The following is a 12,298-nucleotide window of genomic DNA, read 5'->3' as shown; positions in this document are numbered from 1 at the left end:
GGAGATCAGTTGCAGCTCCTTTCCAAATAATTTTTTTACTAATACTACATCTTAAAATACCGTTAAAAGGTAACATAATATGTGTACAAATTTTTAGATCAATAAATTTAACATTTTTCTTAGAAAAAATTCTGGAAAATTCGCTTTTTTCGGCCGTCTAACTGTATATTGGCGGCCGCCGTAGCCGAATGGGTTGGCGCGCGACTACCATTCGGATTTCAGAAAGAGAACGTAGAACGTTCGAATCTCGGTGAAACACCAAAATGAAGATAAAAGTTATTTCTAATAGCGGTCGCCCCTGGGCAGGCAATGGCAAACCTCCGAATGTATTTCTGCCATGAAAAAGCACCTCATAAAAATATCTGCCGTTCGGAGTCGGCTTGAAACTGTAGGTCCCTCCATTTGTGGAACAACATCAAGACGCACGCCATTTGTAGGAGGAGGAGCTCGGCCAAACACCCAAAGAGGGAGTGCGCGTCAATTATATATATATATATATATATATAACTGTATATAACCCCTTAACGCTATTTTTGCACTGTTCCAATAAGATATGATTTACAGCACAAAATTGGATGCAGATGGTACTAGATTTTTTCTTTTTCATTTCTATGAAATTAACTCTTTCCAAAGATCTGCTTAAAAAAGGCTGGGGGCATTGACCTATACAGAGTGTGTTTCGGAGTTCCTTCATACGAATGTCGTTGGAACAGTTCGCGCAAAGTCAGAGATAAGAAACTACTGCCACATATCGAAGCTATGTTTTCTTAGTAAAATCTCTTGAAAGAATACAAACCAAGTTTCAGCCAGATCGGTATATTTCCTTGTGTTTGGCATTCGTTTGAAACGAGAAAGTCGCGTGATTTTCCTTCTCCATCACGACAACGCACCAGCTCACGCCTCAGCAGTTGTGGTCGCAAAATGAATAGAAATAGGGTTCCAACTCGTATCCTCCCTATTCCGAATTACTTACTTCCTCCCTTAAGTGAATTATTTGATGCGTAATGGTTTGATGCTCATACATAAATTATAAATTGTTATAAAAAGGCGTTTGGTACTCTTCCAGAGTAATGTTTATAGATACATATTTAAAGAATATTTATTTTTTAGATTTTGATCAAGACAAATAAACGATTTGTTAATTCCCTTCTTTTGCTTCATTTATTATTCACAATCATCAGTTCCATTTGCAATTTTTGTGAACATCCAAACCATCATCAATCATCATATTTTTGTGTAGATAGGAAGAAGTTGCAGGTTGCAATATATGTAGGTGCACCACCCACTGTGATATTTATTTTATTCGGCATAATTTATGGAATCTATATTTTAAAGAACTCGTACTATTAGTATCTCTCTACAGCGTTTGGTCCAGTCTATAACTCCTACTCCAAGTTGATGCCTTCGCCGTTAATTTGAATCGTGATTGCCACATCGGGTGGAGGCGACGTCTCACGGCTGCCCGCAAGGCTACCACTTTGACTGCTCACCGGTGACCGATAGGGCAACTCATGCAATTGTATGTCCGCTTCGCTGCAGCGCCTTATCGAACGGCGACGCGCTTGCAACATAACACTTTCATGATGATGAGGTAGCTCTACGTTGGGGTCTTGCTGTTGGCGCAGACGCGATTGCGCATAAACAGCATCAGTTAAGTTCACTATAGTAGATTGGGGGCGCAAACTACTTCCGCCGCTACCGGATACACCTGCGTCCAATGCTTGGTCCTCACCATAGCCGCACTCCAATGCACTTTGCAGCTGCATCATTTGGTGGCGCGCTTGATAGCTACTCGAATAACGACCATCGGCGGAACGTGAACGACGTTTCTTCACCGCTTCTGCGCAAACTGATAACAAATTCTGGCAAAAAAAAAAGAAAGTTAAATTTAATTTGATATAATAACACACATACATCTACAGGCATAGACACAAACGCACCTCATCCATGCCGTCGCGCGCCACGCCTCGACGCAGACGCCGCAACCCATGCTGTTCGTCCAGTTTGTTGGTCATGGCGGACATCCAGTCCTTGGCATGCGCCAGCGACATAGAGGATTGCGAACGCTCGGGTATACGTGAAGGGAATAGCGATTCGTGTGTGCCTGTGACGCTGCCAGAGTCTAGCACGAAAATGCGTGGAAAATCAATGACAAAGTCACGACTGCGCATGAGATCGTCGAGTGCGCCAACACGTTGGCCAGCGGCGGTGCCTGTCGAGCTGACATTTCCATTAGCAGCAGCTGAAGCGGCGATAGCTTCAGCAGATGGACGATCGGGTTCATACTCCAAAATGCTTTCTTCGCTGCCGAGGAACTGAAGAAAAAAAAGAAAATACGTGATAATGTTGGTGTGCTTATGTGACGCTATCGCTGTGTAGGGCCCGTTATGAGAAAATTATAATGTTATGCAGAGGATTTATGTATGTATATGTATGTGGATCTTTTACACAAGGTAGGGAGGAAAAAGTGAAGAAAGTGACAGTGGCATAAACTCATATTCAGCAGTGGGATTCTGAATTCACGTAGCAAAAACTACTACGCTTAGAGGAAATTTTTTAAATAATTTGAGAAATTTTAATTTAATTTTTACATAATTTTACACGCGATCAAGCCGCTCTATCGATGCTACGTAGGCAGGTTATTCTACTTTTCGTACTTTTCCTACATCTTTGCATGAAAGTGCAGCGAATTCTGCATAAAATCGACGACTGGTGCACGAGACAACGTCTATCCGTCAATCCGTACAAAACTAACTTAGTCTTCTTCACGAGAAAACGGAGATTGGATGGACTTTGCACACCACCACTGAAAGGTGTGACACTCAGTCTCTCTGAGAGAGTTAAATATCTAGAAGTAGAGTTAAGTTCCCACTTCGGGAACTATACAGGCTGCCAAGAAGTGAATGTTTAGGCGTTAAGGGTGCCATGAGTACGAGCTCCGGCGATGCGGTAAATGCTATGCCTACTATTTGATTCCCTTGGATCTTAAGATGCAACAGGAAGCAATAAAAGTAATGTGTAGGCTCCGCCAGAAGTCATGGCACGAAGACGGAGCTTCGGTACACAGAGAAGTCTTTAAGTTGCTATCTGAGCAGTATCCACTGTTTTTGGCAATTAAAGACGACCTGATACTCATAGTTTCATTTGGCAGGGGATTTAATGTCAACATGTGACCACCATTGGATTCATTGAGGACCCGATTTGCCTGTCTTGCTTAGAGGAAGTGGATAACACTCGAGTATTTTCATTGTGAGTGTCCTGCATTTACTTGAGTAAGGCTTCGAAGTTTGGGTTACGATGTCATGAGAACGGGTAAAAGTCGTTCTTCCAAATTGGAGAATATACTCAGATTTACCAAAGAATCCAGAAAGTTCTTACAGGTCTAACTACCTCTATTCCTCTATTCTATCCTACCTTTTTCCTCTTGTTACGTCTCTCCTTTCCTCTTTGACTATCTATCCTTTAACTTTCCAGAGCTTTAAGTACTATGGGCTTTTTAGCTTGAGTGTTTTAGGAGTTACCAAATCTCTCGGTGCTTCTTGGCTCGACTTTTCAAATTTCAATTTTCATTTTGCAGTATGCTTTGGGTCGTTGTCTTGCTCGAATATATATTGACCCGAAAGCCCAAGTTTATTGGCGCTAGCACTCAAATTCACCTTTAATACTTGAATACCAAGCCGATAGTCTATTTCGTCACCAATAAATTGGCAGTTACGAAGTACCTCCTATCCTCAAACAAACAGTCGGCGTGTATCGGCGCCCACGTCAGTGTTGACAGCTATGATTTCGAGGTTGTAAAAGACTTTGTTTATTTAGGAATCAGCATTAACACCGAAAACAATGTTAGCCTTGGAATCCAACGTAGAATCTCTCTTGCCAACAAGTGCTAGTTTGGACTAAGTAGGCAAATGAGTAGTAAAGTCCTCTCTCGACGAACGAAAAGTAACACTCTACAAGGCTCTCATCATGCTCGTCCTAACTTATGAAGCGCGCAGAAGCTTGGATGATGACAACATCCGATGAAGCGACGCTTGGAGTGTTCGAGAGAAAGATTCTGGCTAAGATTTTTGGACCTTTGCACGTTGGCAACGGCGAATATCGCAGGCGATGAAACGATGAGCTGTATGAGCTTTACGACGACATAGACATAGCGCATCGAATAAAGATCCAGCGGCTACGTTGGCTGGGTCATGTCGTCCTAATGGATACAAATGCTCCGGCTCTGAAGGTATTCGATGCGGTACCAGCTGGTGGTAGCAGAGGAAGAGGAAGGCCTCCTTTGCGTTGGAAAGATCAGGTGGAAAAGGACTTGGCTTCACTTGGTGTGCCCAATTGGCGCCGGTTAGCACGAGAAAGAAACGACTGGCGCGCTTTGTTCAACTCGGCTAAAATCGCGTAAGCGGTTATCCCGCCAATTAAGAAGAAGAAGAGAAGCGATTTAATGCGTGGAATTCACCCATTATAACCAGCAGCTCTACGTGTTCTTCGCACAGTTTCATCACTAAGGTTTATTCTACAAATCTCAGCGTGATTCCTATCAATTTCTGAGGCAGAAGTGCGCCCCCATCTCGCTTGATTTTTCTAATAATTACGGCCTTAGGGTGAGACTTGAATTGTTCTTCAGGCCTTCCTGATCGCTGTCTTAAGTTTAACGAATTCTTCTGTTGAAATGCTTCATTTGAGAAATTTGTTATCTCTTTTAATGTTTTCCTTCATTTCACAAATTAAATATTATTTTCTTTCCTCCAAAGTAGTTTATATTGCTCTTCTACCCATATTTTAAACAACTTCTCGTATTTGATTGCACATCAAGTGAAAACTACCGAAACCATCGAATTTTACTAGCAGAATGAAAGTTAAATTTTAGTAATAGCGGCGCGCTATACAAATTCCGATGTTTTCAAATACTGATGTGATGTGAATTCAAGCCAAGAATGATAGATCACAAGATTGCGCCTTCCGATTCGCCTTGTCGTAAGAGCCCATGAATAAACAAACAAAAGCAAGGGGAATTACTTGTTTGTGAAGAGGAGGAGCAGGCGTCTTCCGCGTAAAACCGCAAAAAAGCTGCATTTGGAGGTTTAATATATTTTTGAGTTTGCTTTTTCATTAATTTGTCTAGTTTAAGGGGTTACATACGTTCAGAATTTTCAAAAAATCGATTTTTTTAGAGATTATTATTTTTTATACAATAATTTTAGGCGAGTCGATTGTAAAAATTCCCCATGGATACGAAGTTATGGTAGAAAATGTAACTGCTCGACGAGAGTTTAATGCCCACAGGTAGCTGTCCTTCATTTGTGGCTGAAAGCTTAAACTCGATTTTCTCGAAATTACTTTTTCCGGCACGGTCTCAAGTTTTTAATATTTTTCGATGCGGTTTTTTTAATATTCGAAAGTGTTTTCTCTATAATCTGTCCAGCTGGATTTTTGATATTTTTATTCAAAAATTGTATGAACATAGCATATTTTCTTTTAAATGTCGTAAATTACAAAATTTTTCGAAATTCAAAAATCCGGCTCGTCAGGCTATAACTACAACTTTATTTTACAAGTTTTTTTTTTTACTTTTTACAGATCCAGCAACATTTCAAGAAGAAATTATGCAGACCGTGGAGCAACTTTTTTTCATTGTACTTTGGGTCACGTGATTTTTTATATACTCATTTTTGTAAAGAAAAATTAAAATAATTTTTTTTATATAGTTTAAGTACTAATAAACAATTTATAAAATTTTGTTTATTTATTTTTACTGTTATCCCTTCTACAGGGTTGCCCATATTCGACGAACCCATGTGTTTTTTGGGCCCATTCCAATCGACGAGGCTTGTCCGCAGGCAACAATCTTTGCGTCAATTTAATCTTATATGGGAATAAATGCAAATCAATGCGGATAATTCGGGATGTCCTTGGCGACGTTTCTTCACTGGCCCGTTCAAGAGCAATTTGGCCTCTTTGGATTAGAAAGAGCATCACCAGTCGAAAACCTTTCGTACAAACATTTAATGGTGTTCGTAGAAGGCGCATTTTTCACATTATTTAATTTTTTATACGCACGTTGAGTTTTCACAATTGACTTCTTTTGTTGAATGTAAATTTCAACGATTTGGGAGCACTCGCGTGGCGTGTACTGTTCCATGGTAAAAATCTGCTTGGACTGACGCTTCCAACGCGGTATGTCATTAAGCGATCTGACGCCTATGTCAAAAGATACAAGGTTGCCAGATGGGTCCGTCGAATATTGGCAACCCTGTAAAAACAGTTTTTCTTTTAGTGCATTTTTGACGCTGCTGGACGTATGTAACCCCTTAAATCTCACAATATTACCAATCCGTTCACAAGATTTTTACAAATGTGTAATTTCTCCTCCTTTTATTTGTTTCATATTGGAAAGGGAGCTGACGTCAGACTTCACAAAATCGCGAAAAATAAAGTAATTGTTTTGGAAGGCGCCACCTATGAAACTCAATTCGCCTTGAATTCAGGGCAGTTCTTGTTTGTAGCGGTTCACACTCATAATTTATTTCTTAGATGTTGTATTATTTCTGTCAAAAGAAAGCTAAATATTTTTGTGTATTAAGAAATGAGTGCTTGAATGTGGACTCGCGATAAGATGATCCTTTTTTTACTTTAATAATATTTAACTTTATTTATCCAAACGCAGATATTCACTTAAACAGCATCGAGCATTTTCAAGCAATGTAGCGAAGCACGAAAATGGTTAATAGAATACATACATATATGCAAGGTGGCGCAGAATTAATCATACAATTTTGTTTTTGAATAACTTTTTTACTAAATATAAAAAAATGATTTTGAGTGATGGAAATCTTTATTTTGACCTTTGACTGTTTGTACGCTGCAGCTGTTAAGGGGGGAGCCTCATGTAGAAGCCTCAAAACCACGATTTTTTTTTGTTTCGATAATCTGAAAATATAGTCGGCCCTATCATAGAATCCATACGTATGCAAATGTCTACTACGAACACGAAAAAATTTGAATCGTGGGTTCCATGTGAACACGAAAAAAGTGCTGCCAAACTCAAATGTCAAATTTTAAGGAGGGAGCCTGGTTTATAAGGTCAAAAAAATCAATTTTTTTTTTTTTTAAGCGATTCTAATATATTTCAGAATATTCACACAAAGTTACAGAGCATAATTCTCAATATTTCCGTAGATACAAAGCCAAAGGTAGGCGAGCGTTAGGTAGTTACGCTGTGACCGGACAGCTATAGTACAAACTTTTTCTTCTTTTCTCGACTTTTCATTTTTCTGATTTCTTTGAATTGGCGTACTTGAATGAAAAAAAACTAATGAACCTTTTGAAATGAATCATAGCTTGTTCCCTTCAGTATTAAATTCTCTTCTATTTGAACTAACAAAATAGATAAACATTTTTTTTTCAAGATTTTTATACCAAGTTGAAGTGAATTTTGTTTTTATAGAACGGCATTTTTTTCTTTAAAACCTCCAAAAAGTTGAAATTTTGGAATTTCTCTCAGTTTTCTTAGTTCATCTAGAATAAAAAATTATGATAATTAGAAATCCATTTGAATTTTTGCTTTAGATAATAATTACGAGCTGTATCTTGTACGCCAGTTGGAAACTCCAGCGTTGCAGCGCTCTACTAATTTCTAAGTTAAACATTTTTTTCAACTTATTTTAACCAGTACAAAAATTGTTTATACTTTTTAAATGTTCATTAAAAGATATAAAAAACTTTGCAGAGCTAAACTAATAAAAAAAAATTGCAAAGAGATGCAATTTTTAGACCTCATAAACCAGGCTCCCCCCTTAATATTTCGACAACAGCTCACTTCAATGTACAGAAGACAATGTGGCAAATAATCAAGTTAGCTGAATTTTCATATTAAATTGCATGTGCGGTTGTGTTAATGGAGGAAGAGAGAAGTAAACGTAGTCTCAAAATTGAGCGAAAAATATTAAGAGATGCCAGCAACTCTCTCGATATGGACGAACCATTGTAAGTGCTTGCCTTTTTGTTAAAGATAAAGTTTACTTAAGTTCGGTCCAAATTAGTTTTATCAAAAATTACCGGCTAAATAAAGCTACATTTACATACGTTTTGAGTTTCATTAAAGACAGCGCAAGCTCAGCAAGGTCATCGTCCATAACTCCGACTATCCTCTGTGGTACGGTTTCTTGCGGAGGGAGGCTATCAACACGGAGTTGGCAAAGATTTCAACATGCCAATGCTGCATTCGACATTTAGCTATGTACTAAAAGACGTATTGGTGTCACTACAAACACGATTGTGTCCTCAGTGGGTAAATCTCGGCATGAGAGCCAATGAAAAACGGCAAAGCAAGATGGTATTCTATCAAAAATATGGATTTCCTGGCATCATTTTGTGTGTAGACGGGACGCACATCAAAATTATTTCCCCCACCAAAGGAAAATTATCTCTACTACAACCAGAAGGGCCACTACAGGATCAATGCCATGATTGATTTCTCCTTTATTAGCTCCAACAAAGTGGCCTACTGCTACCGTGTTGTTCAACATTACACCTGTGGAAGTCAGATAAAAGTGTATATGCTTCAAAAATTTCTTTTTATTTATAGTTTAGTTAATATGGGGCTCACATTTACAGCTTTTTTATTTGGTTCCTTTTAAATCCTCTTTTTATTACTTGTTCTAATTTTTATCCGTTAGTCTAACGTCGTCGTAGTGGAATTGTACGTAACTCTAAGATTTGACGTTCCGAGTGTATTCGGTGAATGCTAAGCTACGGATTTCGAACGTACGTTCGGAGCTGTTCGAATTGTATGATTACAATTTCTTAGTTTCTACGAAAAACAGTCTACGACGGATTCTATGATAAGGCTAAGTATCTTAAGAATGTACTGTGAAATTTGCTTGCCGAAATTCTCAATATTATAGCTTCTACAGACCATTGACTAGGTAGAGAGCGGTCCGCGCGCTCCTGCACCTCAAACTTTAAATTCATTTATCTCGAAACGACTTTTTTTAAAACTGCTCGTGTTGTAACTCAAAAAGTTATCGACCGATTTCTTTGAAGTTTGGTGAGGCCTTTGAAGGATAAACCTAAAATTTCCGATATTTCGCGTTGATAAATTACTTCTTGGGGGTTAAAAATGTCAATAAAATAGCCCTAAATTCTGACTTTTTTTCAAAGGCTTATTTTATAATTAATTTTCTACTTGTTTTTTTATTTATAGGTGCATCCTTTCCGTTAATATGTAATAAAAAAAACAAAACCAACTTCATTTTTTTGTTTCAGATCGATGGATTAAGGGTAATAAATAGAGCAGTTTGGGACCTCGCGCCGTAGGCAGCCGACAAGAAATGATCCTGAGCCGCCATTTTGGAAAAAAAAATGAAAAAAAAATTTTTTGTATTCTCGAAAGATTAAATAAAGTTGTGTTAAGGCTTCAAAATAATATAATTATTTTATCATCTTTAAAAATATGTTTAAAAAATCACCGAGTTTGAGGCTTCTGCATGAAGCTCCCCCCTTAATACGGCACATTAAGTTCACAAGTGTCAAATACGATTGACGTCCGACGCCACTTGCAAAAAAAAAATAATAATAATAAAAATTCCGATAGTGCGATTTATTTTGTGACACCTTGGCACTTGCCCCCTTTTTGGGTGTTTCGCCGAACTCTTCCTCCCATTTGTGGTGTGCGCCTTGATGGTGGATGAGAAGCTTTTCTTTTCTTGCGATGATGAGAAATAAAAAATGTCAGCATTATTTTGTAATTTTTCGCTTATATTTTCATGTATTCCATAAATGTAATAGTTTTCTCTTTTAATTCATATTTTTTCGTAACTTTTAATTAGCGTACTTAGTGTATTTGTAAGGAATATACATACATATATTGCGGGTATGTACTTTACTGTTTATAAGTATTTATGTACAAAATTGAAATTAACACAATTCGTTACAAATGTATCTATGATACTTTATGTATGTATGCGTGTATGTGCTTAGAGCTACGATTAATACAATATTTTCAAATTAAATGACTAATGAAATCGGTTGGTTGACTTGCAATGGTAACTCAGGCATATATCTACATTAGGGTGTGGCAAAAATTTGTTTCTTTTTCTTGATGATATCCCCAAAATTTGTGCTATGGTAAAAAAATGGGGCACCTACTTTTTATTGTTTTTTGTTTTATTTGATATTTACCCTTGCTGCCGATTTTTGAAGGTCAAAATTACCATTCAATTCCTAAATGGATATTCTTTAAATTGCTATTGTAATTTCCCATCAAAAATGTCCAAAAAGTGATGCCCAATGCTTTATTGAAAACAAAAAAACCAAAACTTTATTTATTTCTTTAGCGACCTTAAAAAAAACTAAAATTTGCTATTTAATATCAAAAAAAATTATTGAATATCAGCCACAAAATATTTAAACAATTTAAACAGAATTTGTTAGTTTCTTAGGCCAGAAATAAAAAAACAAGCTATGGAAATATTTCTTTTTCTTTAATTTGTGAAATTTTGTATAATTTTTGGGGGCTTTTGGACAGCTATAAAATATAGTTGAAAAGTAAAAGAAAAATATTACTAAGCTGCGTGTGTGCCCAAGTCTGGGTAATCTACGAAACATACAATGATGTTGAATGTGAACCACACCTAAACGTCGAGATCTTTTCATTTGACATTTTTCAATTTCAGACTAACTCAACTTGAACCATGGAAAGATACATAATCGAGCAACGCGTTAAAGTTGTTCAGGCTTATTATGAAAACGGACGTTCAAATCAAAATGCATATCGCGCACTTCGTGATTTTTCGGTCAATTTAATCGTCCAAATGTGCGTAAAATCGGAAAAATTGTGCAAAAGTTTGAGCAATCCGGGTCTGTAGGAGATGTGAAAACACCAGTGCATGCTCGTACAGCTCGTACTGCAGAAAATATTGCTGCTGTTCGCGATAGTGTGGTTAAAGAGCCGTCCACCTCAACTCGTCGTCGTGCCCAACAATTGCACCTCTCACGCTCGTCGTTGAAGAACATTATGCATAAAGACTTGCATTTACACGCTTACAAGGTGCAATTGACTCAAGGACTAAAGCCTCTTGACCATTTCAAGCGTCGTCAATGGTCAGAATGGTGGCAGGAAATGGCAACAGCAAATTACCAATTTTCGAAGAAAATCATCTTCAGTGATGAGGCACATTTTCACCTCAGTGAAAACGTCAATAAGCAGAATTGCCGCGCCGCATTTGGGCGAATGATAATCCAAGAGTGATTGCCAAAAACCAATGCACCCAGTGACTGTCGTGAGATGATAACGAACTTTTTATGGCCCGAATTGGAAGATATGGATGTGGACGATATGTGGTTTCAACAGGACGGTGCCACTTGCCACACAGCTACCGAAACAATGGCTCTTTTGCGCGAGAAATTTGATGGCCGAATAATCTCACGTCTCGGCGATGTCAATTGGCCGCCAAGATGATGTGATTTGACGCCATTGGGCTTCTTTCTTTGGGGTTATTTGAAAGAAAAGGTGTACGTCGATAAGCCTGCAACAATTGAAGAGCTAAAGGATGAGATAATTCGGCACATTAACGGCATAGAACTTCAATTATGCCTCAGCGTCATCGATAATTTGGACCATCGGATGGAGGTGTGCCGCCGAAGCCGCGGCAGCTATTTGACCGATATTTTGTTCCATATGTAATTGAGCTATACCAATATTATCACAGTAAGGAGAAATGATAATAATTTCTTAAAAAAAATGTATTTTATTCAAAATCAACACCGGCCCTTGAAACTTAATCATCATTTATTAAATTAAAAAAGATTACAAGTATCATAGTTGTCTGAAATTGTTGGTCATAGCATCAAGAAAAAACTGTTTTAGGCCATCCTAATATAAATACATACATAAATATCTAAATATGAAAAAAAAAATATTATTATCTTACATGGAAAAATATGCAAACATATGCATATAAAATTGTAAATGTATGTATGTAAGTATGCGTGGTATTAAAGTTAGATATTATTATAGTGCTTATACATATTTTTAATTATAAGAAGTACATTAGGGAACTAAGCCAGGCATCGGTAAGGTAAATGTATTTAGAATTTTTGTTCGTTTATTTTAATTTTACTTTTTATTATTTTTTTAACTCTTTTTATTTGTAATGTTTTTTTTTATTTTTATTTTTTCTTTTAATTTTTTATTTTTTTTTGTTGTTAATTTTGCAATTTCATTTAAGTTTAATTTTTGTTCCATATCGTATGGCTTTTAAAAAATATTATTTGTATGCTTACTAATTTGTGTGAAAAA

General features: G+C 37.2%; 1 protein-coding gene across 6 annotated transcripts in view; it reads right to left on the bottom strand.

Annotated features, from left to right (window-relative positions):
- Positions 1–1,102: 1,102 nt before the first annotated feature.
- Positions 1,103–12,298, bottom strand: part of LOC128868542 (E3 ubiquitin-protein ligase goliath) — a 256,846-nt gene continuing 245,650 nt past the window's right edge. For all 6 annotated transcript variants that reach the window (XM_054110751.1, XM_054110750.1, XM_054110754.1 and 3 more), the window contains 2 exons: positions 1,941–2,315; positions 1,103–1,862 (listed from right to left, as the gene is read on the bottom strand). In XM_054110751.1, coding sequence (XP_053966726.1) covers positions 1,386–1,862; positions 1,941–2,315 — 852 coding nt within the window. In that variant the 3' untranslated portion in view covers positions 1,103–1,385. The remainder of the gene's footprint in view (positions 1,863–1,940; positions 2,316–12,298) is intronic.

The sequence above is a fragment of the Anastrepha ludens genome, chromosome 6, assembly GCF_028408465.1.
Source record: "Anastrepha ludens isolate Willacy chromosome 6, idAnaLude1.1, whole genome shotgun sequence".
Classification (NCBI taxonomy): Eukaryota; Metazoa; Arthropoda; class Insecta; order Diptera; family Tephritidae; genus Anastrepha; species Anastrepha ludens.
This window is presented reverse-complemented; position numbering and strand designations above follow the sequence as displayed.